Here is a 17,500-nt window from a genome sequence, read left to right as displayed (position 1 = left end):
CCACTCTCACCTCACGCCTTCTTCCTCTTTCATCCATCGCTTCCTTTCATGTGTTTTTTCCGCTTCCGTTCAACATTCATTTCAGCAACCCTCTCTACGACACACACACACACCAGAGCCCAGGCTACCTCGCACGGGTTTCTGTCGTTCTCAAAGTCAGCGAAATGAAATAGAATAATCAGTTGTTTAGACTCACCCCGCTCTTGGGTCTGGCCCCTGAGGGGCCTGCAGGGCCGGTCGAGGATGAGGACGAAGACAGGCGATGGAGAGGCGAGTGGAGGGACTGGGTGGACACAGACACACTGCCGGCCTCACTCAGAGTTGCCAGGTCCATCTCCTGAAAGAATAGACCACAGCCCAGAGGAGCACAGGAACACATGTTAGCAGAGTACAATACAGCGGCACCCACAGAGACACAGGTCAGCACAGCACAGCCAAACATGGAGCTGATCAGAGTAGCACACAGCCCAATTATATTCATACATTAATAGTCATTAATACTCAAATATCCCATCACATGAGTACACCTTATTATATGTCTGTATAATATCCTACAGTAATTCATATTAATTGATAATTATAATTATATGTCTGTATAATATCCTACAGTCATTCATATTAATTGATAATTATAATTATATGTCTGTATAATATCATACAGTCATTCATATTAATTGATAATTATAATTATATGTCTGTATAATATCCTACAGTCATTCATATTAATTGATAATTAATTATATGTCTGTATAATATCCTAAGGGAACCTAGAATCTGGGGATGCCACTCACAGAGCACCCCTTGATTTCTCCCACTTGTTCTGAGTGGCGTCTCGTCTGTATGTGGTGGCGTCTTGTGGGATATGATGATTTTGAACTTTCTGACACCAAATAGGATTCATGCATTATCATACTGGATATGTAACCATCCCACCTCTTTGTAATATACACCTCAGGTGGCTTTAAACACCATGCTCTTTTCTCTACACCTAGCTAACTTATTCATTTATCACGTAAACAGACCTTACTGTTCTGTACTGACCCTAGGCAGATGTGTCAGGCCCTTGAGTCGTGGATCTGCTCGAGGTTTCTTCCTACATATTTTGTTTTTTCCTCGCCCCTGTTACTCATGGGCCTTCTCTTCTCTGATTGTTCAACACTCTGTAAAGTGCCATGAGACATGTGCAATGTTTTGGGGCTCTATAAGTGACATTAAATTGAAATTATTAAAGAAAGTAGAAAGCTCCTGCACCCTGTCTTCATTGTACTGGTTGCCTGATGATGGTCATGTGACCGAAACGTTGCAATAAAAAAACAGTACAATTGCAAATGAAGACAGTGTGCAGGAGCTTCATACTTTCTTTGATATTGGTGACCCTGTGGTCCTTCTCCGACGCACCCGTCCCAAGGAGGTGTGGAAAAGCACAACTTTTTTATTAAATTGAAATTGATATTGATGATGCTGTGTGGAGGGGTGCTCACCGACAGGCCCTTCCTCCTGAGGGACGGCGTGCTGGCCTTGGAGCAGGTGCTGCTCAGGGCGCTCTCGATCTCCTGGTCCAGCTGGTCCAGCTTCATGATCAGCAGAACCATGGAGTCGAGACGGGAGCGCTCGCGCTCCTCTCTGGAGCTCTGTGGAGAAAGAGGGAGGGAGGGAGGAAGAGAGAGAGAGAGATGGAAAGTGGGAATGAGACCGTGACAGGGAGGAGATGGAAACAGATTCAGATGGAAACAGACAGTGAGAAGGTATGGTGAGCGATGGAAGGATTCTCGCCACAGTAATTCCACTTGAAACACATGCCACTTATAAAGACGAATGTCATGTTTCTCGTCCTCGTGAGTAGTCAGTGGATGTGAGGGATCATTCTCCGCAGGTCTGGCTGACCTCCCTCCCTCCCTCCCTCAGCCTTATCAAGCAGCGCAGGGCAGAAAAGTAAATAATCCATCTCAGGCTGGCCAACACGACACACAAACGTCCCACAGTGTGAGCAGAGATGACTGCATACACAGTACACCGATGCACACTAACTAACACACTCACAGAGTACAGACACATACGTGCACATAGGCACATAACTCTGGCCTGTGCACATGCCAAAAGAGAAAATGCTAGTTCAATGGAAGTGGAAAGGAATCACTCTGAACATCTTCCATTTGCCTGGACATGTTTTAAGCAAACAATGACAGATAGAAAAGTGTGTATGTGTGTGTGTGTGTGTGTGTGTGTGTGTGTGTGTGTGTGTGTGTGTGTGTGTGTGACTATTGTCGACAGCCAAGCATCACATACATTCATCCAAAGCGCTTGCTCACCATATTCACACACTGCTTTCACTCACCGCAAATTGTGGAATATAGCTACTATTTAATACTATTAAAGAATATATCCGATAAAAAGTTGGAAAGGGCACTGGTGTTGTCTTTTAGTTGTGGAAAAAAGAAAGAGGCAGTGGCAAAGATTCTAGAACAGAGCTCTGTTCTAGAATCTTTGGGCAGTGGTGAAAGAAATAAGGATAACCACGTTATCATGCTGTATTTAGTCATCCAGAGGTATAACAATAACAACTGGGAGTGTATCTCCACTGGGCAGTGGCACATTCTCTGGTGGCAGGCAGGCAAGCTGAACAGCCAGTCAAGTGCTGTCTCTCACCGACAACGATGCAACATGTTGAATAAGCCGCCAGCACACTGCCAGCCATCCGACCGTGCAGGGTGCATCGCAACGACTTGGACTACAGGCGCTCACTGACCGGGCCGACCGCCGGCTCCGTGTGTCCCGGCCTAGAGCACTCTACAGCACTCTCCCTTCGCCCCCAAGTAACCTTCCCGCTGTCCCCCCGGCCACCCCCAGGCAGGTGTTCCACTCTAACAGGTTAAGAGGCACTGCGGCTGCACGCTGCCTTTTGATCCCAGAGAGGCCCCAGGGCTTCCAGCTGCACCGTCCGATGCAGCACCGGGTGACCAATTCATGAGGTCATGGGGTCAGTGATTCTCACAGACTGCAGGGTGGGGGGGTGGGGGTGGGGGTCACTTCATTACACGTTCACTTCCTGATAGCATCTCAGCATGGGATTGAACCGGCCTCGATTTGGCCTGCTCTCTACTGTATGCGTCCACACAGTTAGCGTCACAGAGTACCGTGTCATAGATTAAGAGACTCTTTCTCTTGCCCAAGTTGCCCTTGTTGTGCCGCTACTCTATAGTGTCATTCTGGTCTGTTTTTTTTGCCTCGAGGGATCTCTCTCCACATGAAATTCACAGAAAGCACTTCTCCTTATTTCAGAGAAGAGAAATGGGTTAGTGTTACCTGCAGCTGGCAAAACGCACACAATTCAGCCATTCATCACAGAGAGCTATATCTGTTCAACTGCTGCTCTTCCTTAAGAAAGGAATGGTCTAAGAGTAGAGTACACAAACACACCACACATAACACACAAACACACACACATATTTTCATATATGAAATTCCAGGGTAGAAATGTATCTTCCAAGACTATTCCCAAAGTATATCCAATAAACAAATGAGAAATTAGAACATTTTCTCTCTAAAAATGCACACCAACATCATCTCTATAGTGTATATTCCTACGTATTTATGCAAAATGTATTGTTTTTTTTTGACTTGTCTAACTGCTTGCTCATTTACTACTCATGGTCGACCTCATCATCTCCCTCTCTTCAAGCCCTTGGCTCTCACCTTCTATCACTTTATTTTCCTCCCCCTCTTTTTCACATACACTCTGCTATCCTCTCACTTTATCTTATCTTCCAACACGTGATTTACTGTTTGTCTGGTCAGTCTATTCTTCTTCTCTATTTTCCACATGCTCCCTCTTCTTCACTGTCTGCTCCTTCTGTTAGGCATTTCCCTGAGAAGTCAGACACTGACCTCAAGTGGTGTGTTTCAATAGCACAAGCAAACATATGAATGTATTTAAAATGTAGTTAAAATATATACCAACCAGGCTTTCAAGAACAACTGGCCAAGTCATTCAATAGTTATCAAAACATCTTGACAAAGGACTGCAATTGGAAGTTGCTAACACTAGCACATTTACTTAGAAATGTTCATTAATGTGTGCTGTCCTTGGACACATACGTTGACACATACACACAGTCCCCAAACACTCACATTATGCACACAGAAAATGTCAAAGTCTGCAGGAATGCAGACGCATACATCTATACACTCACAAGGTACATTTTTAGTAGACACCCGAATGACATGACCCATTATGCATGGATAAAAGTCAAGTATTTAGCTCTGACATTTTGTATGACATTTTACCTGGAATTACTGGCGCTTCTGACCTGCAACTTAAATTAAGTATGCTTTTTTTTAGTGACAGGGGTCTGTCAAATGGGCTTTGTTCCATTCAAAAAGACATTATAAATCTTTTTCATGCCTGTGTTTTTAACAGGGCCGTGCCTACATCCTGTTCTTTTCATTGCCGAGTTTTAAAATGAACTACATAATCGGGAGTAATATTACAGTGAAGAACGTTTCAGAGGTAAATGGACTTTCTACAAGGCAAGCCAAAGTGCTAAGTCTATAACTTACACAATGCTCAAATAAAGACAGCAGCTTTGCATGGGAAATGGCTCAAGAGGCAGCATCGGAATAATGACTGACAAAACAACACCATTTCCGATAATAATAACGGAATGAGTGAATAATTCATGAGAATTTTAGTCCCCACATAAGGACTATGGGATTCTATTTTTCCCCTCTGGTATTCATTTAGCAGATGGGTGGAAAGCAGTAATTGAATTGTGATTGGGTTTTTGGCGAGAGGATGCAGTGTACTTCCCTTTGGGCTGAGTATGTGTGCACCCGAAGCTTGGCACGCTGGAGGGTTCAGGAAAGAGAGAGAAAAAAAGAGAGAAAGAAAGGAACACAAAACCAAATCAGAGAGTGATAGAGAGAGAGAAAAGGAAGAAGAACAAATTGAGTCTGTGAGAAAGATTAAAACAAGAGAAGAAATAATGTGGATGAGGGTGACTGTGAATGTGTGAATAACAGGATGACTGAAAAAGCTTCTGACTGGCACCCCAAACCAAACTGCTGGCTAGCACAGGGCACAGAGACCACGCAGGAGACCCACTCTGGAGTGGGAGAGACGGAGGAGCAGGCAGGAAGAAAAAAGAAAGGGAATGACAGAGCACAGGGAAGATGGAAAGGAAGGGCACAGACTGGAGGCAATGTAATTGCAAGTAGGTAGAGGGAAAATTGCTGCCTTTTAGTCCCGGCAGTTAGAGAGAGCAGCTCGCTCCACCTTTTCTCATCAGTCTTTGGCTGTCCTGTCACCACGGTTAAATGAAGCTGTCTCCCTGGCCTGCTTCTGCTGAATTATGAGCAGTAATTAAATCAGGGTGAAGAAAAAAAAATCTGAGAAATATTTGCCAAGTGAAACGGTTGTGTTCTAATAAAAGGCTGCAAGGAATGAAGATGCTGCTAATAATAGTAGCTAGTTTATTTTAAAATAAGTCCCGACAGGGCGAACCGGACCCCGACGCGTCAGCGGAGGGGTCTTGCTTCGGTCTTAAGGGACTTATTTTTCCCAATTTTCCCAATAATGACCTGCAGTCTATAGGCTACATTATCCCTTAGTTATTTAATGTTGACATTATTTAATGTGAAATTGTGCACAAGTTTTAACTGCTACTGGAGAGGGCCTACAGATCAGGCAGAGAAATTGATGCTTTCTGGCAGAGCACTTGCACACATGCGCAGAACGGATCGGGCAGGCGGCACAGATCAGGTACCCACCACCGCTGCACATTTTAACATGACCATCAACTCATTCGAATGTCACTCCGCAATCGTAGGATGACATCAGAAAAATGTGCAGTGGTCTCACAATTTTGGGAATTTTTCCAGAGCTGTAGCTCCAACACAGACACACACCTGTGATTGCATCAAGTTGTTCCTGGTGTAAACTAAATCCTGACTCCTGGGTTCGTCTACAGGTGGATTCCTTACTTTATAGACACAAGAAAGAGATGGATATGCTCAAGAACAGTTCCGTTTAATTCCGGCTCAGTTTTTACACGTGTCTCCTTCCACACAGCCATCTTGTCACAGGCAAGCTATCTGGTGGGCTCTGTGGTACCGGATGTAAGGTGAGTAATCTGCACGAACACAAATACTCTTATCTCGCTGAAATCTTGATGGATTTACAAACGGGTTGGTTTCTTACAAATGGGTTGGTTTCTTACAAACGTTATTAACGTGGCTATAATCGGTTCCTCATGCCAGCTGGTTTAAACAAAGATCCTTGATTACTAACCCTCTCTGGTAAGATCTCATCAGTTTCACTTATTAAATGGCATTCCCAGCCAATCAGCCACCTTTTCAATAGTGATTGATGTAGACTACAGTATGTCAAATAAATGATGTTGCATATATTTCAATGATTCCATCTCCATTTCCTTTTTCGTAATTTTTTCTAAAATGACAAGGGAGATTTGCTGAATGAAAATATAATGCATTCGGTTTCACACAGATCAGCTGTCAGTTCTCATGCATTTTCAGATGGCCATGGTCTCCTCAGCCAAGGGTCATGAACTGTGTTCTGGTTCTAAGCTCAATGGAGCGGTCCACACATGTATGAGCTGTAGCATTTGCAGGGTGACACATTTACAAATGGCACAGGATGTGCTGCTGTTTGTTTTTGGCTAGAATGAATATCTTTTGAAATCATGCTAGCGGTATATATTTTCGGCATGCTCGGCATCAATTAAATGAACTGAATCATAGAGTGGGAAAGAGCAATAAAATTGGAGACATTAGTTGTGAATAGGTTGCTTAAATGTATCAAATTGCTGCATTAAGCCTCAAGATGCAATGCTTGTTTTCAAATTGTGCCAGGGCATAAATCACAGCCTTGCATTATGTGAAATCAAGATTCATTCAGAATCATAGATTATAGGGACCTGTTGTCGTGAGCTCTCTCTCCCTGCCTGTTAACGAGCCTTCATTGCTCTCAATTATCTGCCACTCCCAGTCTCTGTCTCTGCTCTGCCTGATTAGCCGCACCTGTCCCTACCCTTGCTCTCTCGTTGACCTGTCAGTTGCACTGCATTTCCTGTTAACCATCCCCTGTATTTAAAGCCTTGTTTTTCAGTCCACCTTTGTCAGAACGTCTGCAAAGCCTGCACCTGTAACCTGCACGTCTATGCGCTACTCTGACTCTTGCTTGTGTCCCCGGACCCGCTTGACTCCCCTCTGCTCTCCTGCCGCGGTAACTCGGCCTGCCTGCCACCTTTAATATTGCGAGTTCTGCCTTGGCTTTGTCTGTGCTGCTGCCTTGTTTCGCCTGCCCTGTTCCTCTGCTCTCCTGTTGTGTGAGTGTGTGTGTGTGTGTGTGTGTGTGTTCCCCAGGACTTCCAGGCCCCTGGCGTGTAAGCCCAGACCCTTCGTCCCCACCAACGTTTGACGCCTCTCTGCCACTGGGACACACACACACCCACACACTCCTTTTCCCCCAACCCTTTAATAAACTGAAAGAAACGTGACGCACTTGTGGTCCACGTCTGTCTTGCCCGTGATGCCTGTAGTTCAGTTTTATCTGAATATTACTATTCCAGTTCCATTCAGTAATGATACTTTTGTGACAAACCTAATAAAAGTATATTGTTCTGTATGGTTTGTTAACTTTCATTGTATGTGATTGGAACTAACAGGTATATCTTTTGATTCTAATGTCATTATATATATATTTTTTTCTACTTCTTTTGTTTTCTGGTGTAATAAATAATACACCAGAAGTGCCCGGATTGCTAGGACCTGCTTCTTTGCCAACCAAAGTGTAATAAGCAAAACAAGTATAACTTATGCCTCTGTCCTTTGTAGTATCTGAAAATTGATACCTTCTAATAATTCCAAATAAATGAATGAGTATAACAAATTGTTTTGCTTCAGGTGGATATAATCTCTCTGGGCATAGTATTGATGCACATTATATGATTTGTTTGGCTTATAGGCTTGTAATATGATGGTATGTGTATCACTCTCTCATTGCACAACACAATGCTAACAGGTACACTTGAGCACATTGTGTGTGTGTGTGTGTGTGTGTGTGTGTGTGTGTGTGTGTGTGTGTGTGTGATTTTGTAGCAGGCATCATGCTAGTTAACAAGTCTTTAGATTCCCATAGTGATGGTGGTAAAGGGAGAGGTGGTGCATGATGGGATATGTGTTGTGCTGTTCGAGCTCCTTAATAACATCCATTGACTGTGGTTCCATTTAAACTCAGAAAACTCACCCAGCTGTCTGGGCGAGTTTTCTGAGTTTACACACACACACACACTCACACACACAACGCATGAACACAAGCCCAGTCAAATCCTTGCAGGCATCATTTTATTGCTCTTGCCTGATCTACATTGTTTTCAGTCTGCAAACAAGTAATATTTATGTGAGCTACTTCTGAATGAACAAAAGATGTTGTAGAGGCAGTAAAGAAAAAAACAACAGCATCTTGACAAACTAGCAATATGCAGACATAGGTTCATCTGGAGGTCAGTTATGTGTGTGTGTGTGTGTGTGTGTGTGTGTGTGTGTGTGTGTCTGGTGTATATTCTTTGTTTCTCTCTCTGTGTGTATGTGTCTGTTGGTTGTGTGTGTGTGTTGGTAAGTGCCTCTGTGTGTCAGTTAGTGTGTATGTATGTGTGTGTCCTAAAGCGTATGTGATTCTTTTGGGGGGTTGAAGTTGGTGGCACTGTACTGGGGTTTCCTGTGGTGATCTTCAGGGGGCCCAGGGACACATTCCTGATCCATTTCCTGTTTGGAGATGGGAGAGCGGTTCCCACAGTGGCTGCTGCAACGCAACCGCGAACCGAGCAGTCTTCGGGTTTTTCCCCAGACACCCTCTCCCCACATCAGACACGGAACCACGCCATGTGAACCACTTCAGAAGTTCGGACGGGCTCTATACAACTCCGAAACTGCCCTTGGTGCGGATTCTAAATGATTAGTATTGGGGCCAACCTCTCCCAAAGTGATTCCCTGTTAGGATTCCTACTGAATGCATCATGTGCTTTCAAGATTTCTGGGATTGAACAAGATTGAATCATTTGGGTTGGGTATGAACGCAATGCTGTTGTGCAGCATTGGAATGTGACTCTATTGAATCATCTTGGGATTGACCAGATGTTAGCCCCTCAGCAACTGCCCTCATGACACCCATGAGAACACAATATAGAGCAACAGCTCTCTCGGGTCTTAAATGGACAATGAGAAGCCTCTTTGTCCATTCATTTATTTATTAAACATGTTTTCGCTGATATTAGTCACCAAATGGAGCACTCAAGAGTGACACTTGGGAACAAGACGCATGTTTTCCAAAACTTTCTAGTGGGGATAGATTCTCATCTGATTAGCAAGACACCCTGTAGAAAATAAGGAGCATCCATGCTGTGTGTGTGTGTGTGTGTGTGTGCTGATGGGGTTTCCTCCATTGATCAGGGTCCTCATTAACCAAACAGGAAGTTCAAGTGCATGTGGTCAAGCAGACTCGTGACTGAAAAAGTGACTCAAGCTTACAACAGAAAAATAGCATTGGCTGGCAAAATGGGATAGCCTAAGTATAAGTATATGTATAAGTATATATACTCTTTTGATCCTGTGAGGGAAATTTGGTCTCTGCATTTATCCCAATCCGTGAATTAGTGAAACACACTCAGCACACAGTGAAGTGAAGCACACACTAATCCCGGCGCAGTGAGCCGCCTGCAACAACAGCGTGCTCGGGGAGCAGTGAGGGGTTAGGTGCCTTGCTCAAGGGCACTTCAGCCGTGCCTATTGGTCGGGGTTCGAACTGGCAACCCTCCGGTTACAAGTCTGAAGCGCTAACCAGTAGGCCACGACTGCCCCAGTACAGTACACACTGCATAAGTTTTAAGTTGGTTGTCCCTGTTGTGGCTGAGAAAATGTGAGTGGCTTAAATTATTAATAAAGCCCAACAGGTAATTAGGATCATAATGGCACTGCAGAATCCCCAACCCTGATGAATAATATAAGGACACACAAACACACACACACACACACACACACACACACACACACAGAGAGAGAGAGAGAGAGACAGACAGACAGGCAAGCTTTTTATTATAAACATAATACATACAATGACAAAGCACAAAAGCTGCCTCTGTCTCTCTATACGCAGTCATGCACACAAACACACACACACACACACACACACACAATCATACTAATGTGACTCCATCATATTCCACTGTTGTGTTGACCTGCAGCCGCACATACCTGTGCATTGCTGACACGCACTGGGCCCTGATTTGAACAGCTTCCTTTTAAAAATGATGCACTTCCTGGCACTCTCTAAATAAACTCTTTACTTATGCAGCAACAAACCAGACTGCTGGGTAAACACACACACACACACACACACACACACACACACACACACAGAGCTTTCTTCATCACCCTCTGTGTGTGTGTGTGTGTGTGTGTGTTGTATGAGCTTGTAGAACAATAAGTGTCCTCCTGCCAAAATCTTAGTGTGTGTGTGGGTGGCATTGTTTTTTATGTTATGAATGTGTTCTTTAGTTATGACAGAATAGAACATGTTCAATACACGGAGTGTGATACTGCACAGTCATGTCAGTGAGTATGACTGTATTAAATGGAACTCAGACAGAGAGAGATATGTGTGCAAGAGAAAACATATAGCAAGATGATACACTAATGATAGATCAGGGGAAAAAGAAAAAGATAAGAGAATAACACACACACACACACCTCTTGTACAGTATGCTCAAATCTTATTCCAACACAACGATATCTACACTGCATACAGTAGTCTCTCTCACTCTCTCACACACACAAACGCACACAGATATATACACCCCCACACACAGTCTGCAGAGTCATTTCATCCTCTTCCAAGAGGCTCGCTCAGAGTTTGATGTGGGGAGCACATGGGAGCTGAAGCGGAGCTGGTCCTCGGGGAGAGAGGAGGGGAGGGGAGGGGAGGGAAGGGGAGGCTGGAGACGTGTTCTTGGACCCGCAGTGGATCTCCCAGTTGGCCTGCCAGAGCAGAAAGGCTGCGGTGTGGGCCTACGTCAATGCTCACGCACAGAGACTCCAAATACAGCACATTAGGAACTGTGGCGGAGCAGCTCAGAGAGGCCAGGGAGGCTGCTGTGCGGGTGGAGATAGCATAGTCTACAAATATACTGTAATCCTATTCCGTATGATACCGCGCATTATGCAACGGGTCACAGCGGTAAAGAGACAAAACAAACAGTCTATATACAGTGTCAAGCCGTCAGGGCCAAGCCTTTTGAAATGGCTCTTAAATTCACTTTAACAAACATGCTTACACTTATGGCAATTTAAGAAGAGCTTAAGTGCCTTATCATACAGGAAATAATCTTTATGATTGACCTTCCTTTCAGTCTTTCTGAAGAGACTTTTATCTTTCCACTACTTCAGCACTCTGAATATCCCTGCCTCACCCTTGTCAGTGGCATCTGTCTCTGTGTTTTTAGATGAGTGCAAATGAGTTTTATATTAAAACGTACCATTCCCCCCAGAGCGGCTATCGGCCCCTCGACTCCATTCCTACTGCCGTGCACTAGACTGTCCTTCTCTCCCCTCGTCCCCTCATAGCTGAGGTCATTAATGCTTTTCTCACTGCTGACTGTTTCCATCAGCCCAGAGTTGGCCGCCATCAGCCCTGTCCTCAGAATATCAGGTCTAGACCGCAAGGACCTCACAAAAAAACTCAGTGGACTCTCTGATGTTTCTGAGTAAAAGCGCAGGGGGGACGACTGCGCTGTTCAGCAGCACAGAGCATGCGTGTCCTCCGGTCGGTCGTCGTCTGAAGAGCTCTAGACTGGCTACTCAGACAGGACACAACCACAGCAAAGCAAAGCAAAGCAAAGAAAAGCACGCCCCTCTATCTGTCCCAGGCCTAATTTCATCCTCATGACTTGTTCAAAATCTAGGGGTCACTTAGTGCTATCCTGTCACTCAAATCTCATTCCCAGGGTTCTTATTATATCTCATATTGCCAACTGGACTTCTGTTCTTGTCCAGATCTTAGTGGGAGTACATATTGAGTTTCTGAATTCAAACTGTTTGATCACCATCCTGTCCTAATTGCTCATAACCACACTAAAACCCTTTAGTGCATGGGGTGCAACCTGACATAACCAAGAGCATGTGCAAGACAGTAGTTGCACTGTTGTTCTGCCTTCTGAAGTGGTGAGACTTGAGAGCTGTGTGGTGGGAACATCTGGCCCGTGGTGCACTTCTGCTTATGTGATCTCGGCAGCAGATGCTCCAGCTGAAACTGGAGAGGAGCTTCTCTCATCAGGACACACAATGAAAGGAAATCAAACTCTCAATCTTTAATTGAAACATTAAGAAAAGATCTCTCTCTCTCTCTTTCTCTCTCTCTCTCTAAAACACAAACACAATCACACCAACCAACACGTTGCGTGGCTTGCTGCATGCCTAAAGTCTTGGTGCACATCTCTTTCTGATAGAGCCTGGGACAGCACAAGGACTCCTGGGGGACCTAATTACTGCCGCTTTTACTCACTGGATTTCCATTAGCCGAGCGAGCACTGATATCAACACTCCAATCAGTGCTGTTGGAAGGGTGGTCATCACGGAAAACCGTTCCAGCATCGTGTGTCTCTTCTTTTCCTTTTCCCCCCTCGTTGGTCTCGGGGAGCAACAGTTGCTGGCGCCCGTGCTCACGCTTACTCACTCTGTGGCTCAGGGTCATCTCCATCTTAGCTACACACAACAAACACGGGAGGCGCAGCAGGGGAGGCTGCAGGCTACGTGTAACACGGGGCCTGGATTGGAGAGCAGATGGAGAGACTGGCAGCAGTCTGTGTGTGTGTGTGTGTGTGGGTGTGTTTGTGTGTGTATGTGCATTTTCATGTGTGTGTGTGTGTGTGTGTGTGTCTGTGCGTGTATGTGCAAGGATGCAGCTACATTAGTGTGTGTGCACTGGGGCTGATTAGACATAATGGTATGGAGATTGAACTCATATCACGCTTCAGTTGTGGTAGCTGGATGACTGTGAAGGACTGGGTGGAGCTGTAAGGGCGATTTCAGCCCCAATAAAAAGTCCTTACAAAATAACACGCCTTCAGGCATCCGAGAACCTTTACCGTTTTTGGGTGCATTTAGTCTTCTTGTGTGTGTTTTAGTGGAGATATAGGTCAATGTTCTCTATGCATATGGGAAAGATTATGGAGGCAACTGGCTTCAGTTTACTTTTTGGGTGGTATGTGTGTTTTAGTATTTTCATGCAACTTTGTGGAAGAGCTTCTTGATGCATATGTTATGTGTTTGTGTGTGGGGGGGGAGAAGGTCCATGTATTTGTGTGAGAGGGTGTCTGTTGGCCCAATGTCAAAGATGAGCGTCAGCTTTGTGTCTTTTCTTTTCTCCGATCCAGAAACTCCCACCCTCTTGATTTCAGTCACTTCCTTCTTTTCATTTCTTTCTCATTCTTTTCTGTTGTTCGTTGTATCTCTCGTCAGCGTGACCGAAGTCAAGAGACAGCGCAGATTTTCCATGTTTCTGTGACACTGCACTGTGAGCTCACAGGGGCCCTGCCTTGCGCACTCTGTCATTTGCAAGGCACCCACTCGACTGCAGAGAAAGTCGCCGAGAAGCAAACAAACCCAGTGTTGGTTTTTACGTTTAACGCCCTGTGAAATCACAACAGGGCGTGGGGGCTCGCTTGTTTTCTCTCAGATGGGGCTGTCTGTGGTTGGGGATAGGGTTTTTTTGTTGGAGCCAAGTCTTCATGTAAATCAAATGAAACGTGATTCATGAGCGTCGCTGGAGTGCTAAAGTATCCTGAAATTCCATTCTCACCATCAACAACATTATCATTGCCATCAAATCGTCTGTCACAACAGCAATCTTTCAAGGGAACTTGCATAAGACAGTGCATTGCATTGCTCTAATGGCTGTGGAATTGTGGTCTGAAGTGGCATGCATTCACTTGCTCTTTACTTGCTGCAGAGACTAAAAAAGCAGAGGAATGGTGTCTGGAATAAGCAGCACGCCTGGGCCCTGTGTGTTGTGCTTTGGCCGGGTCAGAGCTAATAGAGCAACAGCATTCAAATAATGCTGCCCTTTTGAGGGATATTCCCTCGAGTGAGTCTCACTGTGAACAAACAGCGAGAGGGAGAGAGAGATTTGGGTCTGACAAGGCTCTGAGTCATTGACCTCAGGGAAAATGGCCTCACTTTGGTCGGCTTCCATTCAAGGCCTGTACTGCCTCAAGCTCAAACATACCCACACACACAACCAACCACACATACACACACACACACACACACACACACACACACACACACACACACACACACACACACACACACACACAAACACACAAACACACACACACATACATACCTGCACTCTACAGAATGCCTTCAAACACACAAATGCAGAGATGCATGCACACACAGTTCGGTATGCCCAAGGTTCACACACACACACACACACACACACACACACACACACACACACACACACACACACACTAACGCCTTCCCCTTCACACACACAGCCCATGCCCTTTTAGGAAGTTCTTGCGCTGTGCCTGAGCCGTGTGGTGTGTGTGGCGAGTGTGGCGCTCCAACAGGTCCCTCTGGCCCAGCAGTGCAGCGCAGCGCAGCACAGAGCAGAGCAGAGCAGACACGTGCAGTGAAGTCATTGTTTTCCAGCCGCCGTGCCAACCACCAGGGGCTCATGATTTAAGCCCTGCTTACGTCCCCCCTCACAGATGGACAAATACACTCACAGACACACACAGAGAGAGAGAGAGAGAGAGAGAGAGAGAGAGAGAGAGAGAGACAGACAGACAGACAGACTCTCTAACCAGCTAACACCACAGCACATGGAATGTTTTGGAATTGGTACAGTAGGCTGATCCATATCAAGACGCAAATCTGTTATGTATCAGGCAAATCTGATCAGGATCACATAAATATGTGTCTGCCTGCTAACAGCAAACTGAAGAAAGACACTCTGCTCTCTTTGTCTCCCTCACTGTTTCAAAGTGTTGTAGGACCCTACACCAAAATTCACATGTACACACACACACACACACACACACACACACACACACACACACACACACACACACACACACACACACACTACAATCTGTAGTAGCATTCCTTTGTCCTTTATTATGGAACACAACTCTATGACACTCTCTCTGTCCCAGCTCTCTGTCCCCCTCCTTCTGTGCCCCCATCTCTCCAACATTCTGTTTCCCTTGACTGACTGACCGTCTCTTTCACGGTCCAGCTCGGTCCAGGAGCACCTGAAGCACAGCTTCCTCTTGCTGCCCTGCAGTCCAGACTTCACCCATGAGCTCCTGCTGCTGCTGCTGCATATGGAGCACACTCATGCATATGACACGCTACACTGAGACCCAACAACTCATTGATAGCAGTAACTAGCTCTGGGAGAGCCCAGCAGGCAATGTACAGTGTGTGTGTGTTTGTGTGTCTGTGTGTGTGTGGTGTGGTGTGTGTGTCTGTGTGTGTGTGGGTGGTGTGTGTGTGTGTGTGTGTGTAAGAGAGAGATGGTGAGAGAGAGAGAGAGAGATGGTGAGAGAGAGAGAGATGTTGAGAGAGAGAGAGCGAGCGAGTGTGTCAGTGTGTGTGGTGAGTGTGATATTAAAGAGAGAGGGTGACAGAGAGTGTGTGTGTGTGTTTGAGTGATCCACTGCAGCAGCAGTAGGCACCCTACCTTTCGGACGCGTAGTTTGACGGCAGTCTCCTCACTCGCGGCCTCCCGTTGCTCTGCACTCTCCGAGGGGGCAGCTAGAGATGGCTCACACCTCCCGCCGTCAACGCCCTCCTCCTCAATGGCCTCCATCTTGGACGAGAAATCCTCAGCTTCAGTCAGCACCGGCTGTCCAGAGCACGCGGAGCTCGGGCTATTGTTGCTGTGCTGTCCCTCTGCTCCCCGGTCAGGGGCCGTGTTGTTTGCGCCTGGAGGCTCGACGGTGACTCCCCCCGTGGGTCCAGGTGATTCTCCGGTTTCCCTTGGGGTCAGAGATGACGGCGGAGGAGTAGCTGCCTTCTTGTCCACTTGGCCCTGTCTCTCAGCTCCTCCTACTTCGTCTCCGGTCTCATGGAAAGACACTTCCAAGATGGTGTCCAGCTTGGAGCCCCCGCAGCCTCCCTCATGGCGCCTCTCCTGCGAGGCACCCGTGGATCCGGAATTTTCCGAGCCTGCCGGCGGCTCTGGCAAAACACTTTCTCGCGTTCCAGTCGCGCTCAGCTCCCCGTCGAGTGCTTCGAGAAGTTCACAGTCCGCTGGAGGGGATCCTTCGGTATGGACCGAGCTGCTGCAGCTGCTCTGAGCAGCCTGCGTCTCTGCCGCGGCGGCTGCTGATGACCTGCCCCTGACCCTGCTGGCCGCTGGCAGGGCTAATCCTTCAGGGCCCCGTGCCTCCTGGGCAGCATCCACGCCTGCAATGTCCGCGGCAGCGTGCCGTCCCAAATCTGTTTGTCCCCTGCCAGGCCTTTCACAACCCTCGGCCTCCCTCGTCATGTGCCCCTGGCAGGCGGCGGCGGGCTTATGCTCCCGTCCACTCTCACCGGCCGCAAACTCAATACTTGGCACGCGCTCGAGCATATCTGCTTTCAAAACAGAGCTCTCCTCTAATCCACCCGCTTGGCCTCGGCGGCTGAGCGGAGAGTGGCCTTCCTCCTGCGCGGTCGGAGCAGGAGCAGGGCCTAATGCCACAGCCGCGCTGTCTTCCTCTTCGCCAGCGTCTGCACTGCCCGATGCCACTGTTGTCTGGGCAGCGTTGGCAGGAGCCCTCGGGGCGTCCGGAACATCGGGGTGCCTGGCAAGGCCAGCCTCGGAGTCGGAGGGGTCGTTAGGATGCTGCGCCACAGGGCTGTCTGAGTCTGCCGCTTCTGGTGCGTCAAGGTCATCTCCATGGGAACAACTGTTGTCGTCATTAGTGGGATCTAATGGCTCATTTGCTGCGGCCGTCTGGCTAGCTGTGGGGTTTTTGGCCGGCAGGGTGGGGGGATGCGGTGGAGCCTCAACACTGGCACCGTCCAGTGCAGTGGCGCCCGCAGCTGTGGGGGCAGCCAACAAAGATGCACTCCTCTGCGACTGATCAGCAACGACGTCTTTGTCCTGAACAGCACAACAGCCAAACACGTCAGCCAATGGCGTCTCACCGCTCTCTGTCTCGCTCTCCTGACCTTGTGGCATCCCGTCCTCCGTGGCAAAGGTCGCGAACCCTGGGTGGCAGCACTCGGGCATGGAGGCGCACCGCTCCCGGCGCCCGCGCCTCGAACGCGCCGCGTCTCGCCTGATGTCGTGGCAGCAGACGAGGTCCAGGTCATCGTAGCTGTAGCGCGGAACTGACCGGCGGCTCACGTGGTCCTCCCAACTTTTTCTCCGTACGGCGACAGGCATGGTGGACGCCCACAGCTATCCCATAGACTCTCTGTTAGCCCA

General features: G+C 47.2%; 1 protein-coding gene across 1 annotated transcript in view; it reads right to left on the bottom strand.

Annotated features, from left to right (window-relative positions):
* dlc1 (DLC1 Rho GTPase activating protein) overlaps positions 1 to 17,500 on the bottom strand; it is a 120,627-nt gene that overhangs the window by 98,712 nt on the left and 4,415 nt on the right. The window contains exons 2-4 of the mRNA XM_042094083.1: positions 15,764 to 17,500; positions 1,482 to 1,631; positions 197 to 337 (exon numbers count right to left, since the gene is read on the bottom strand). The exon at positions 15,764 to 17,500 is cut by the window's right edge and continues 58 nt beyond it. Coding sequence (XP_041950017.1) covers positions 197 to 337; positions 1,482 to 1,631; positions 15,764 to 17,458 — 1,986 coding nt within the window. The 5' untranslated portion in view covers positions 17,459 to 17,500. The remainder of the gene's footprint in view (positions 1 to 196; positions 338 to 1,481; positions 1,632 to 15,763) is intronic.

The sequence above is a fragment of the Alosa sapidissima genome, chromosome 1, assembly GCF_018492685.1.
Source record: "Alosa sapidissima isolate fAloSap1 chromosome 1, fAloSap1.pri, whole genome shotgun sequence".
Taxonomy (NCBI): Eukaryota; Metazoa; Chordata; class Actinopteri; order Clupeiformes; family Clupeidae; genus Alosa; species Alosa sapidissima.
This window is presented reverse-complemented; position numbering and strand designations above follow the sequence as displayed.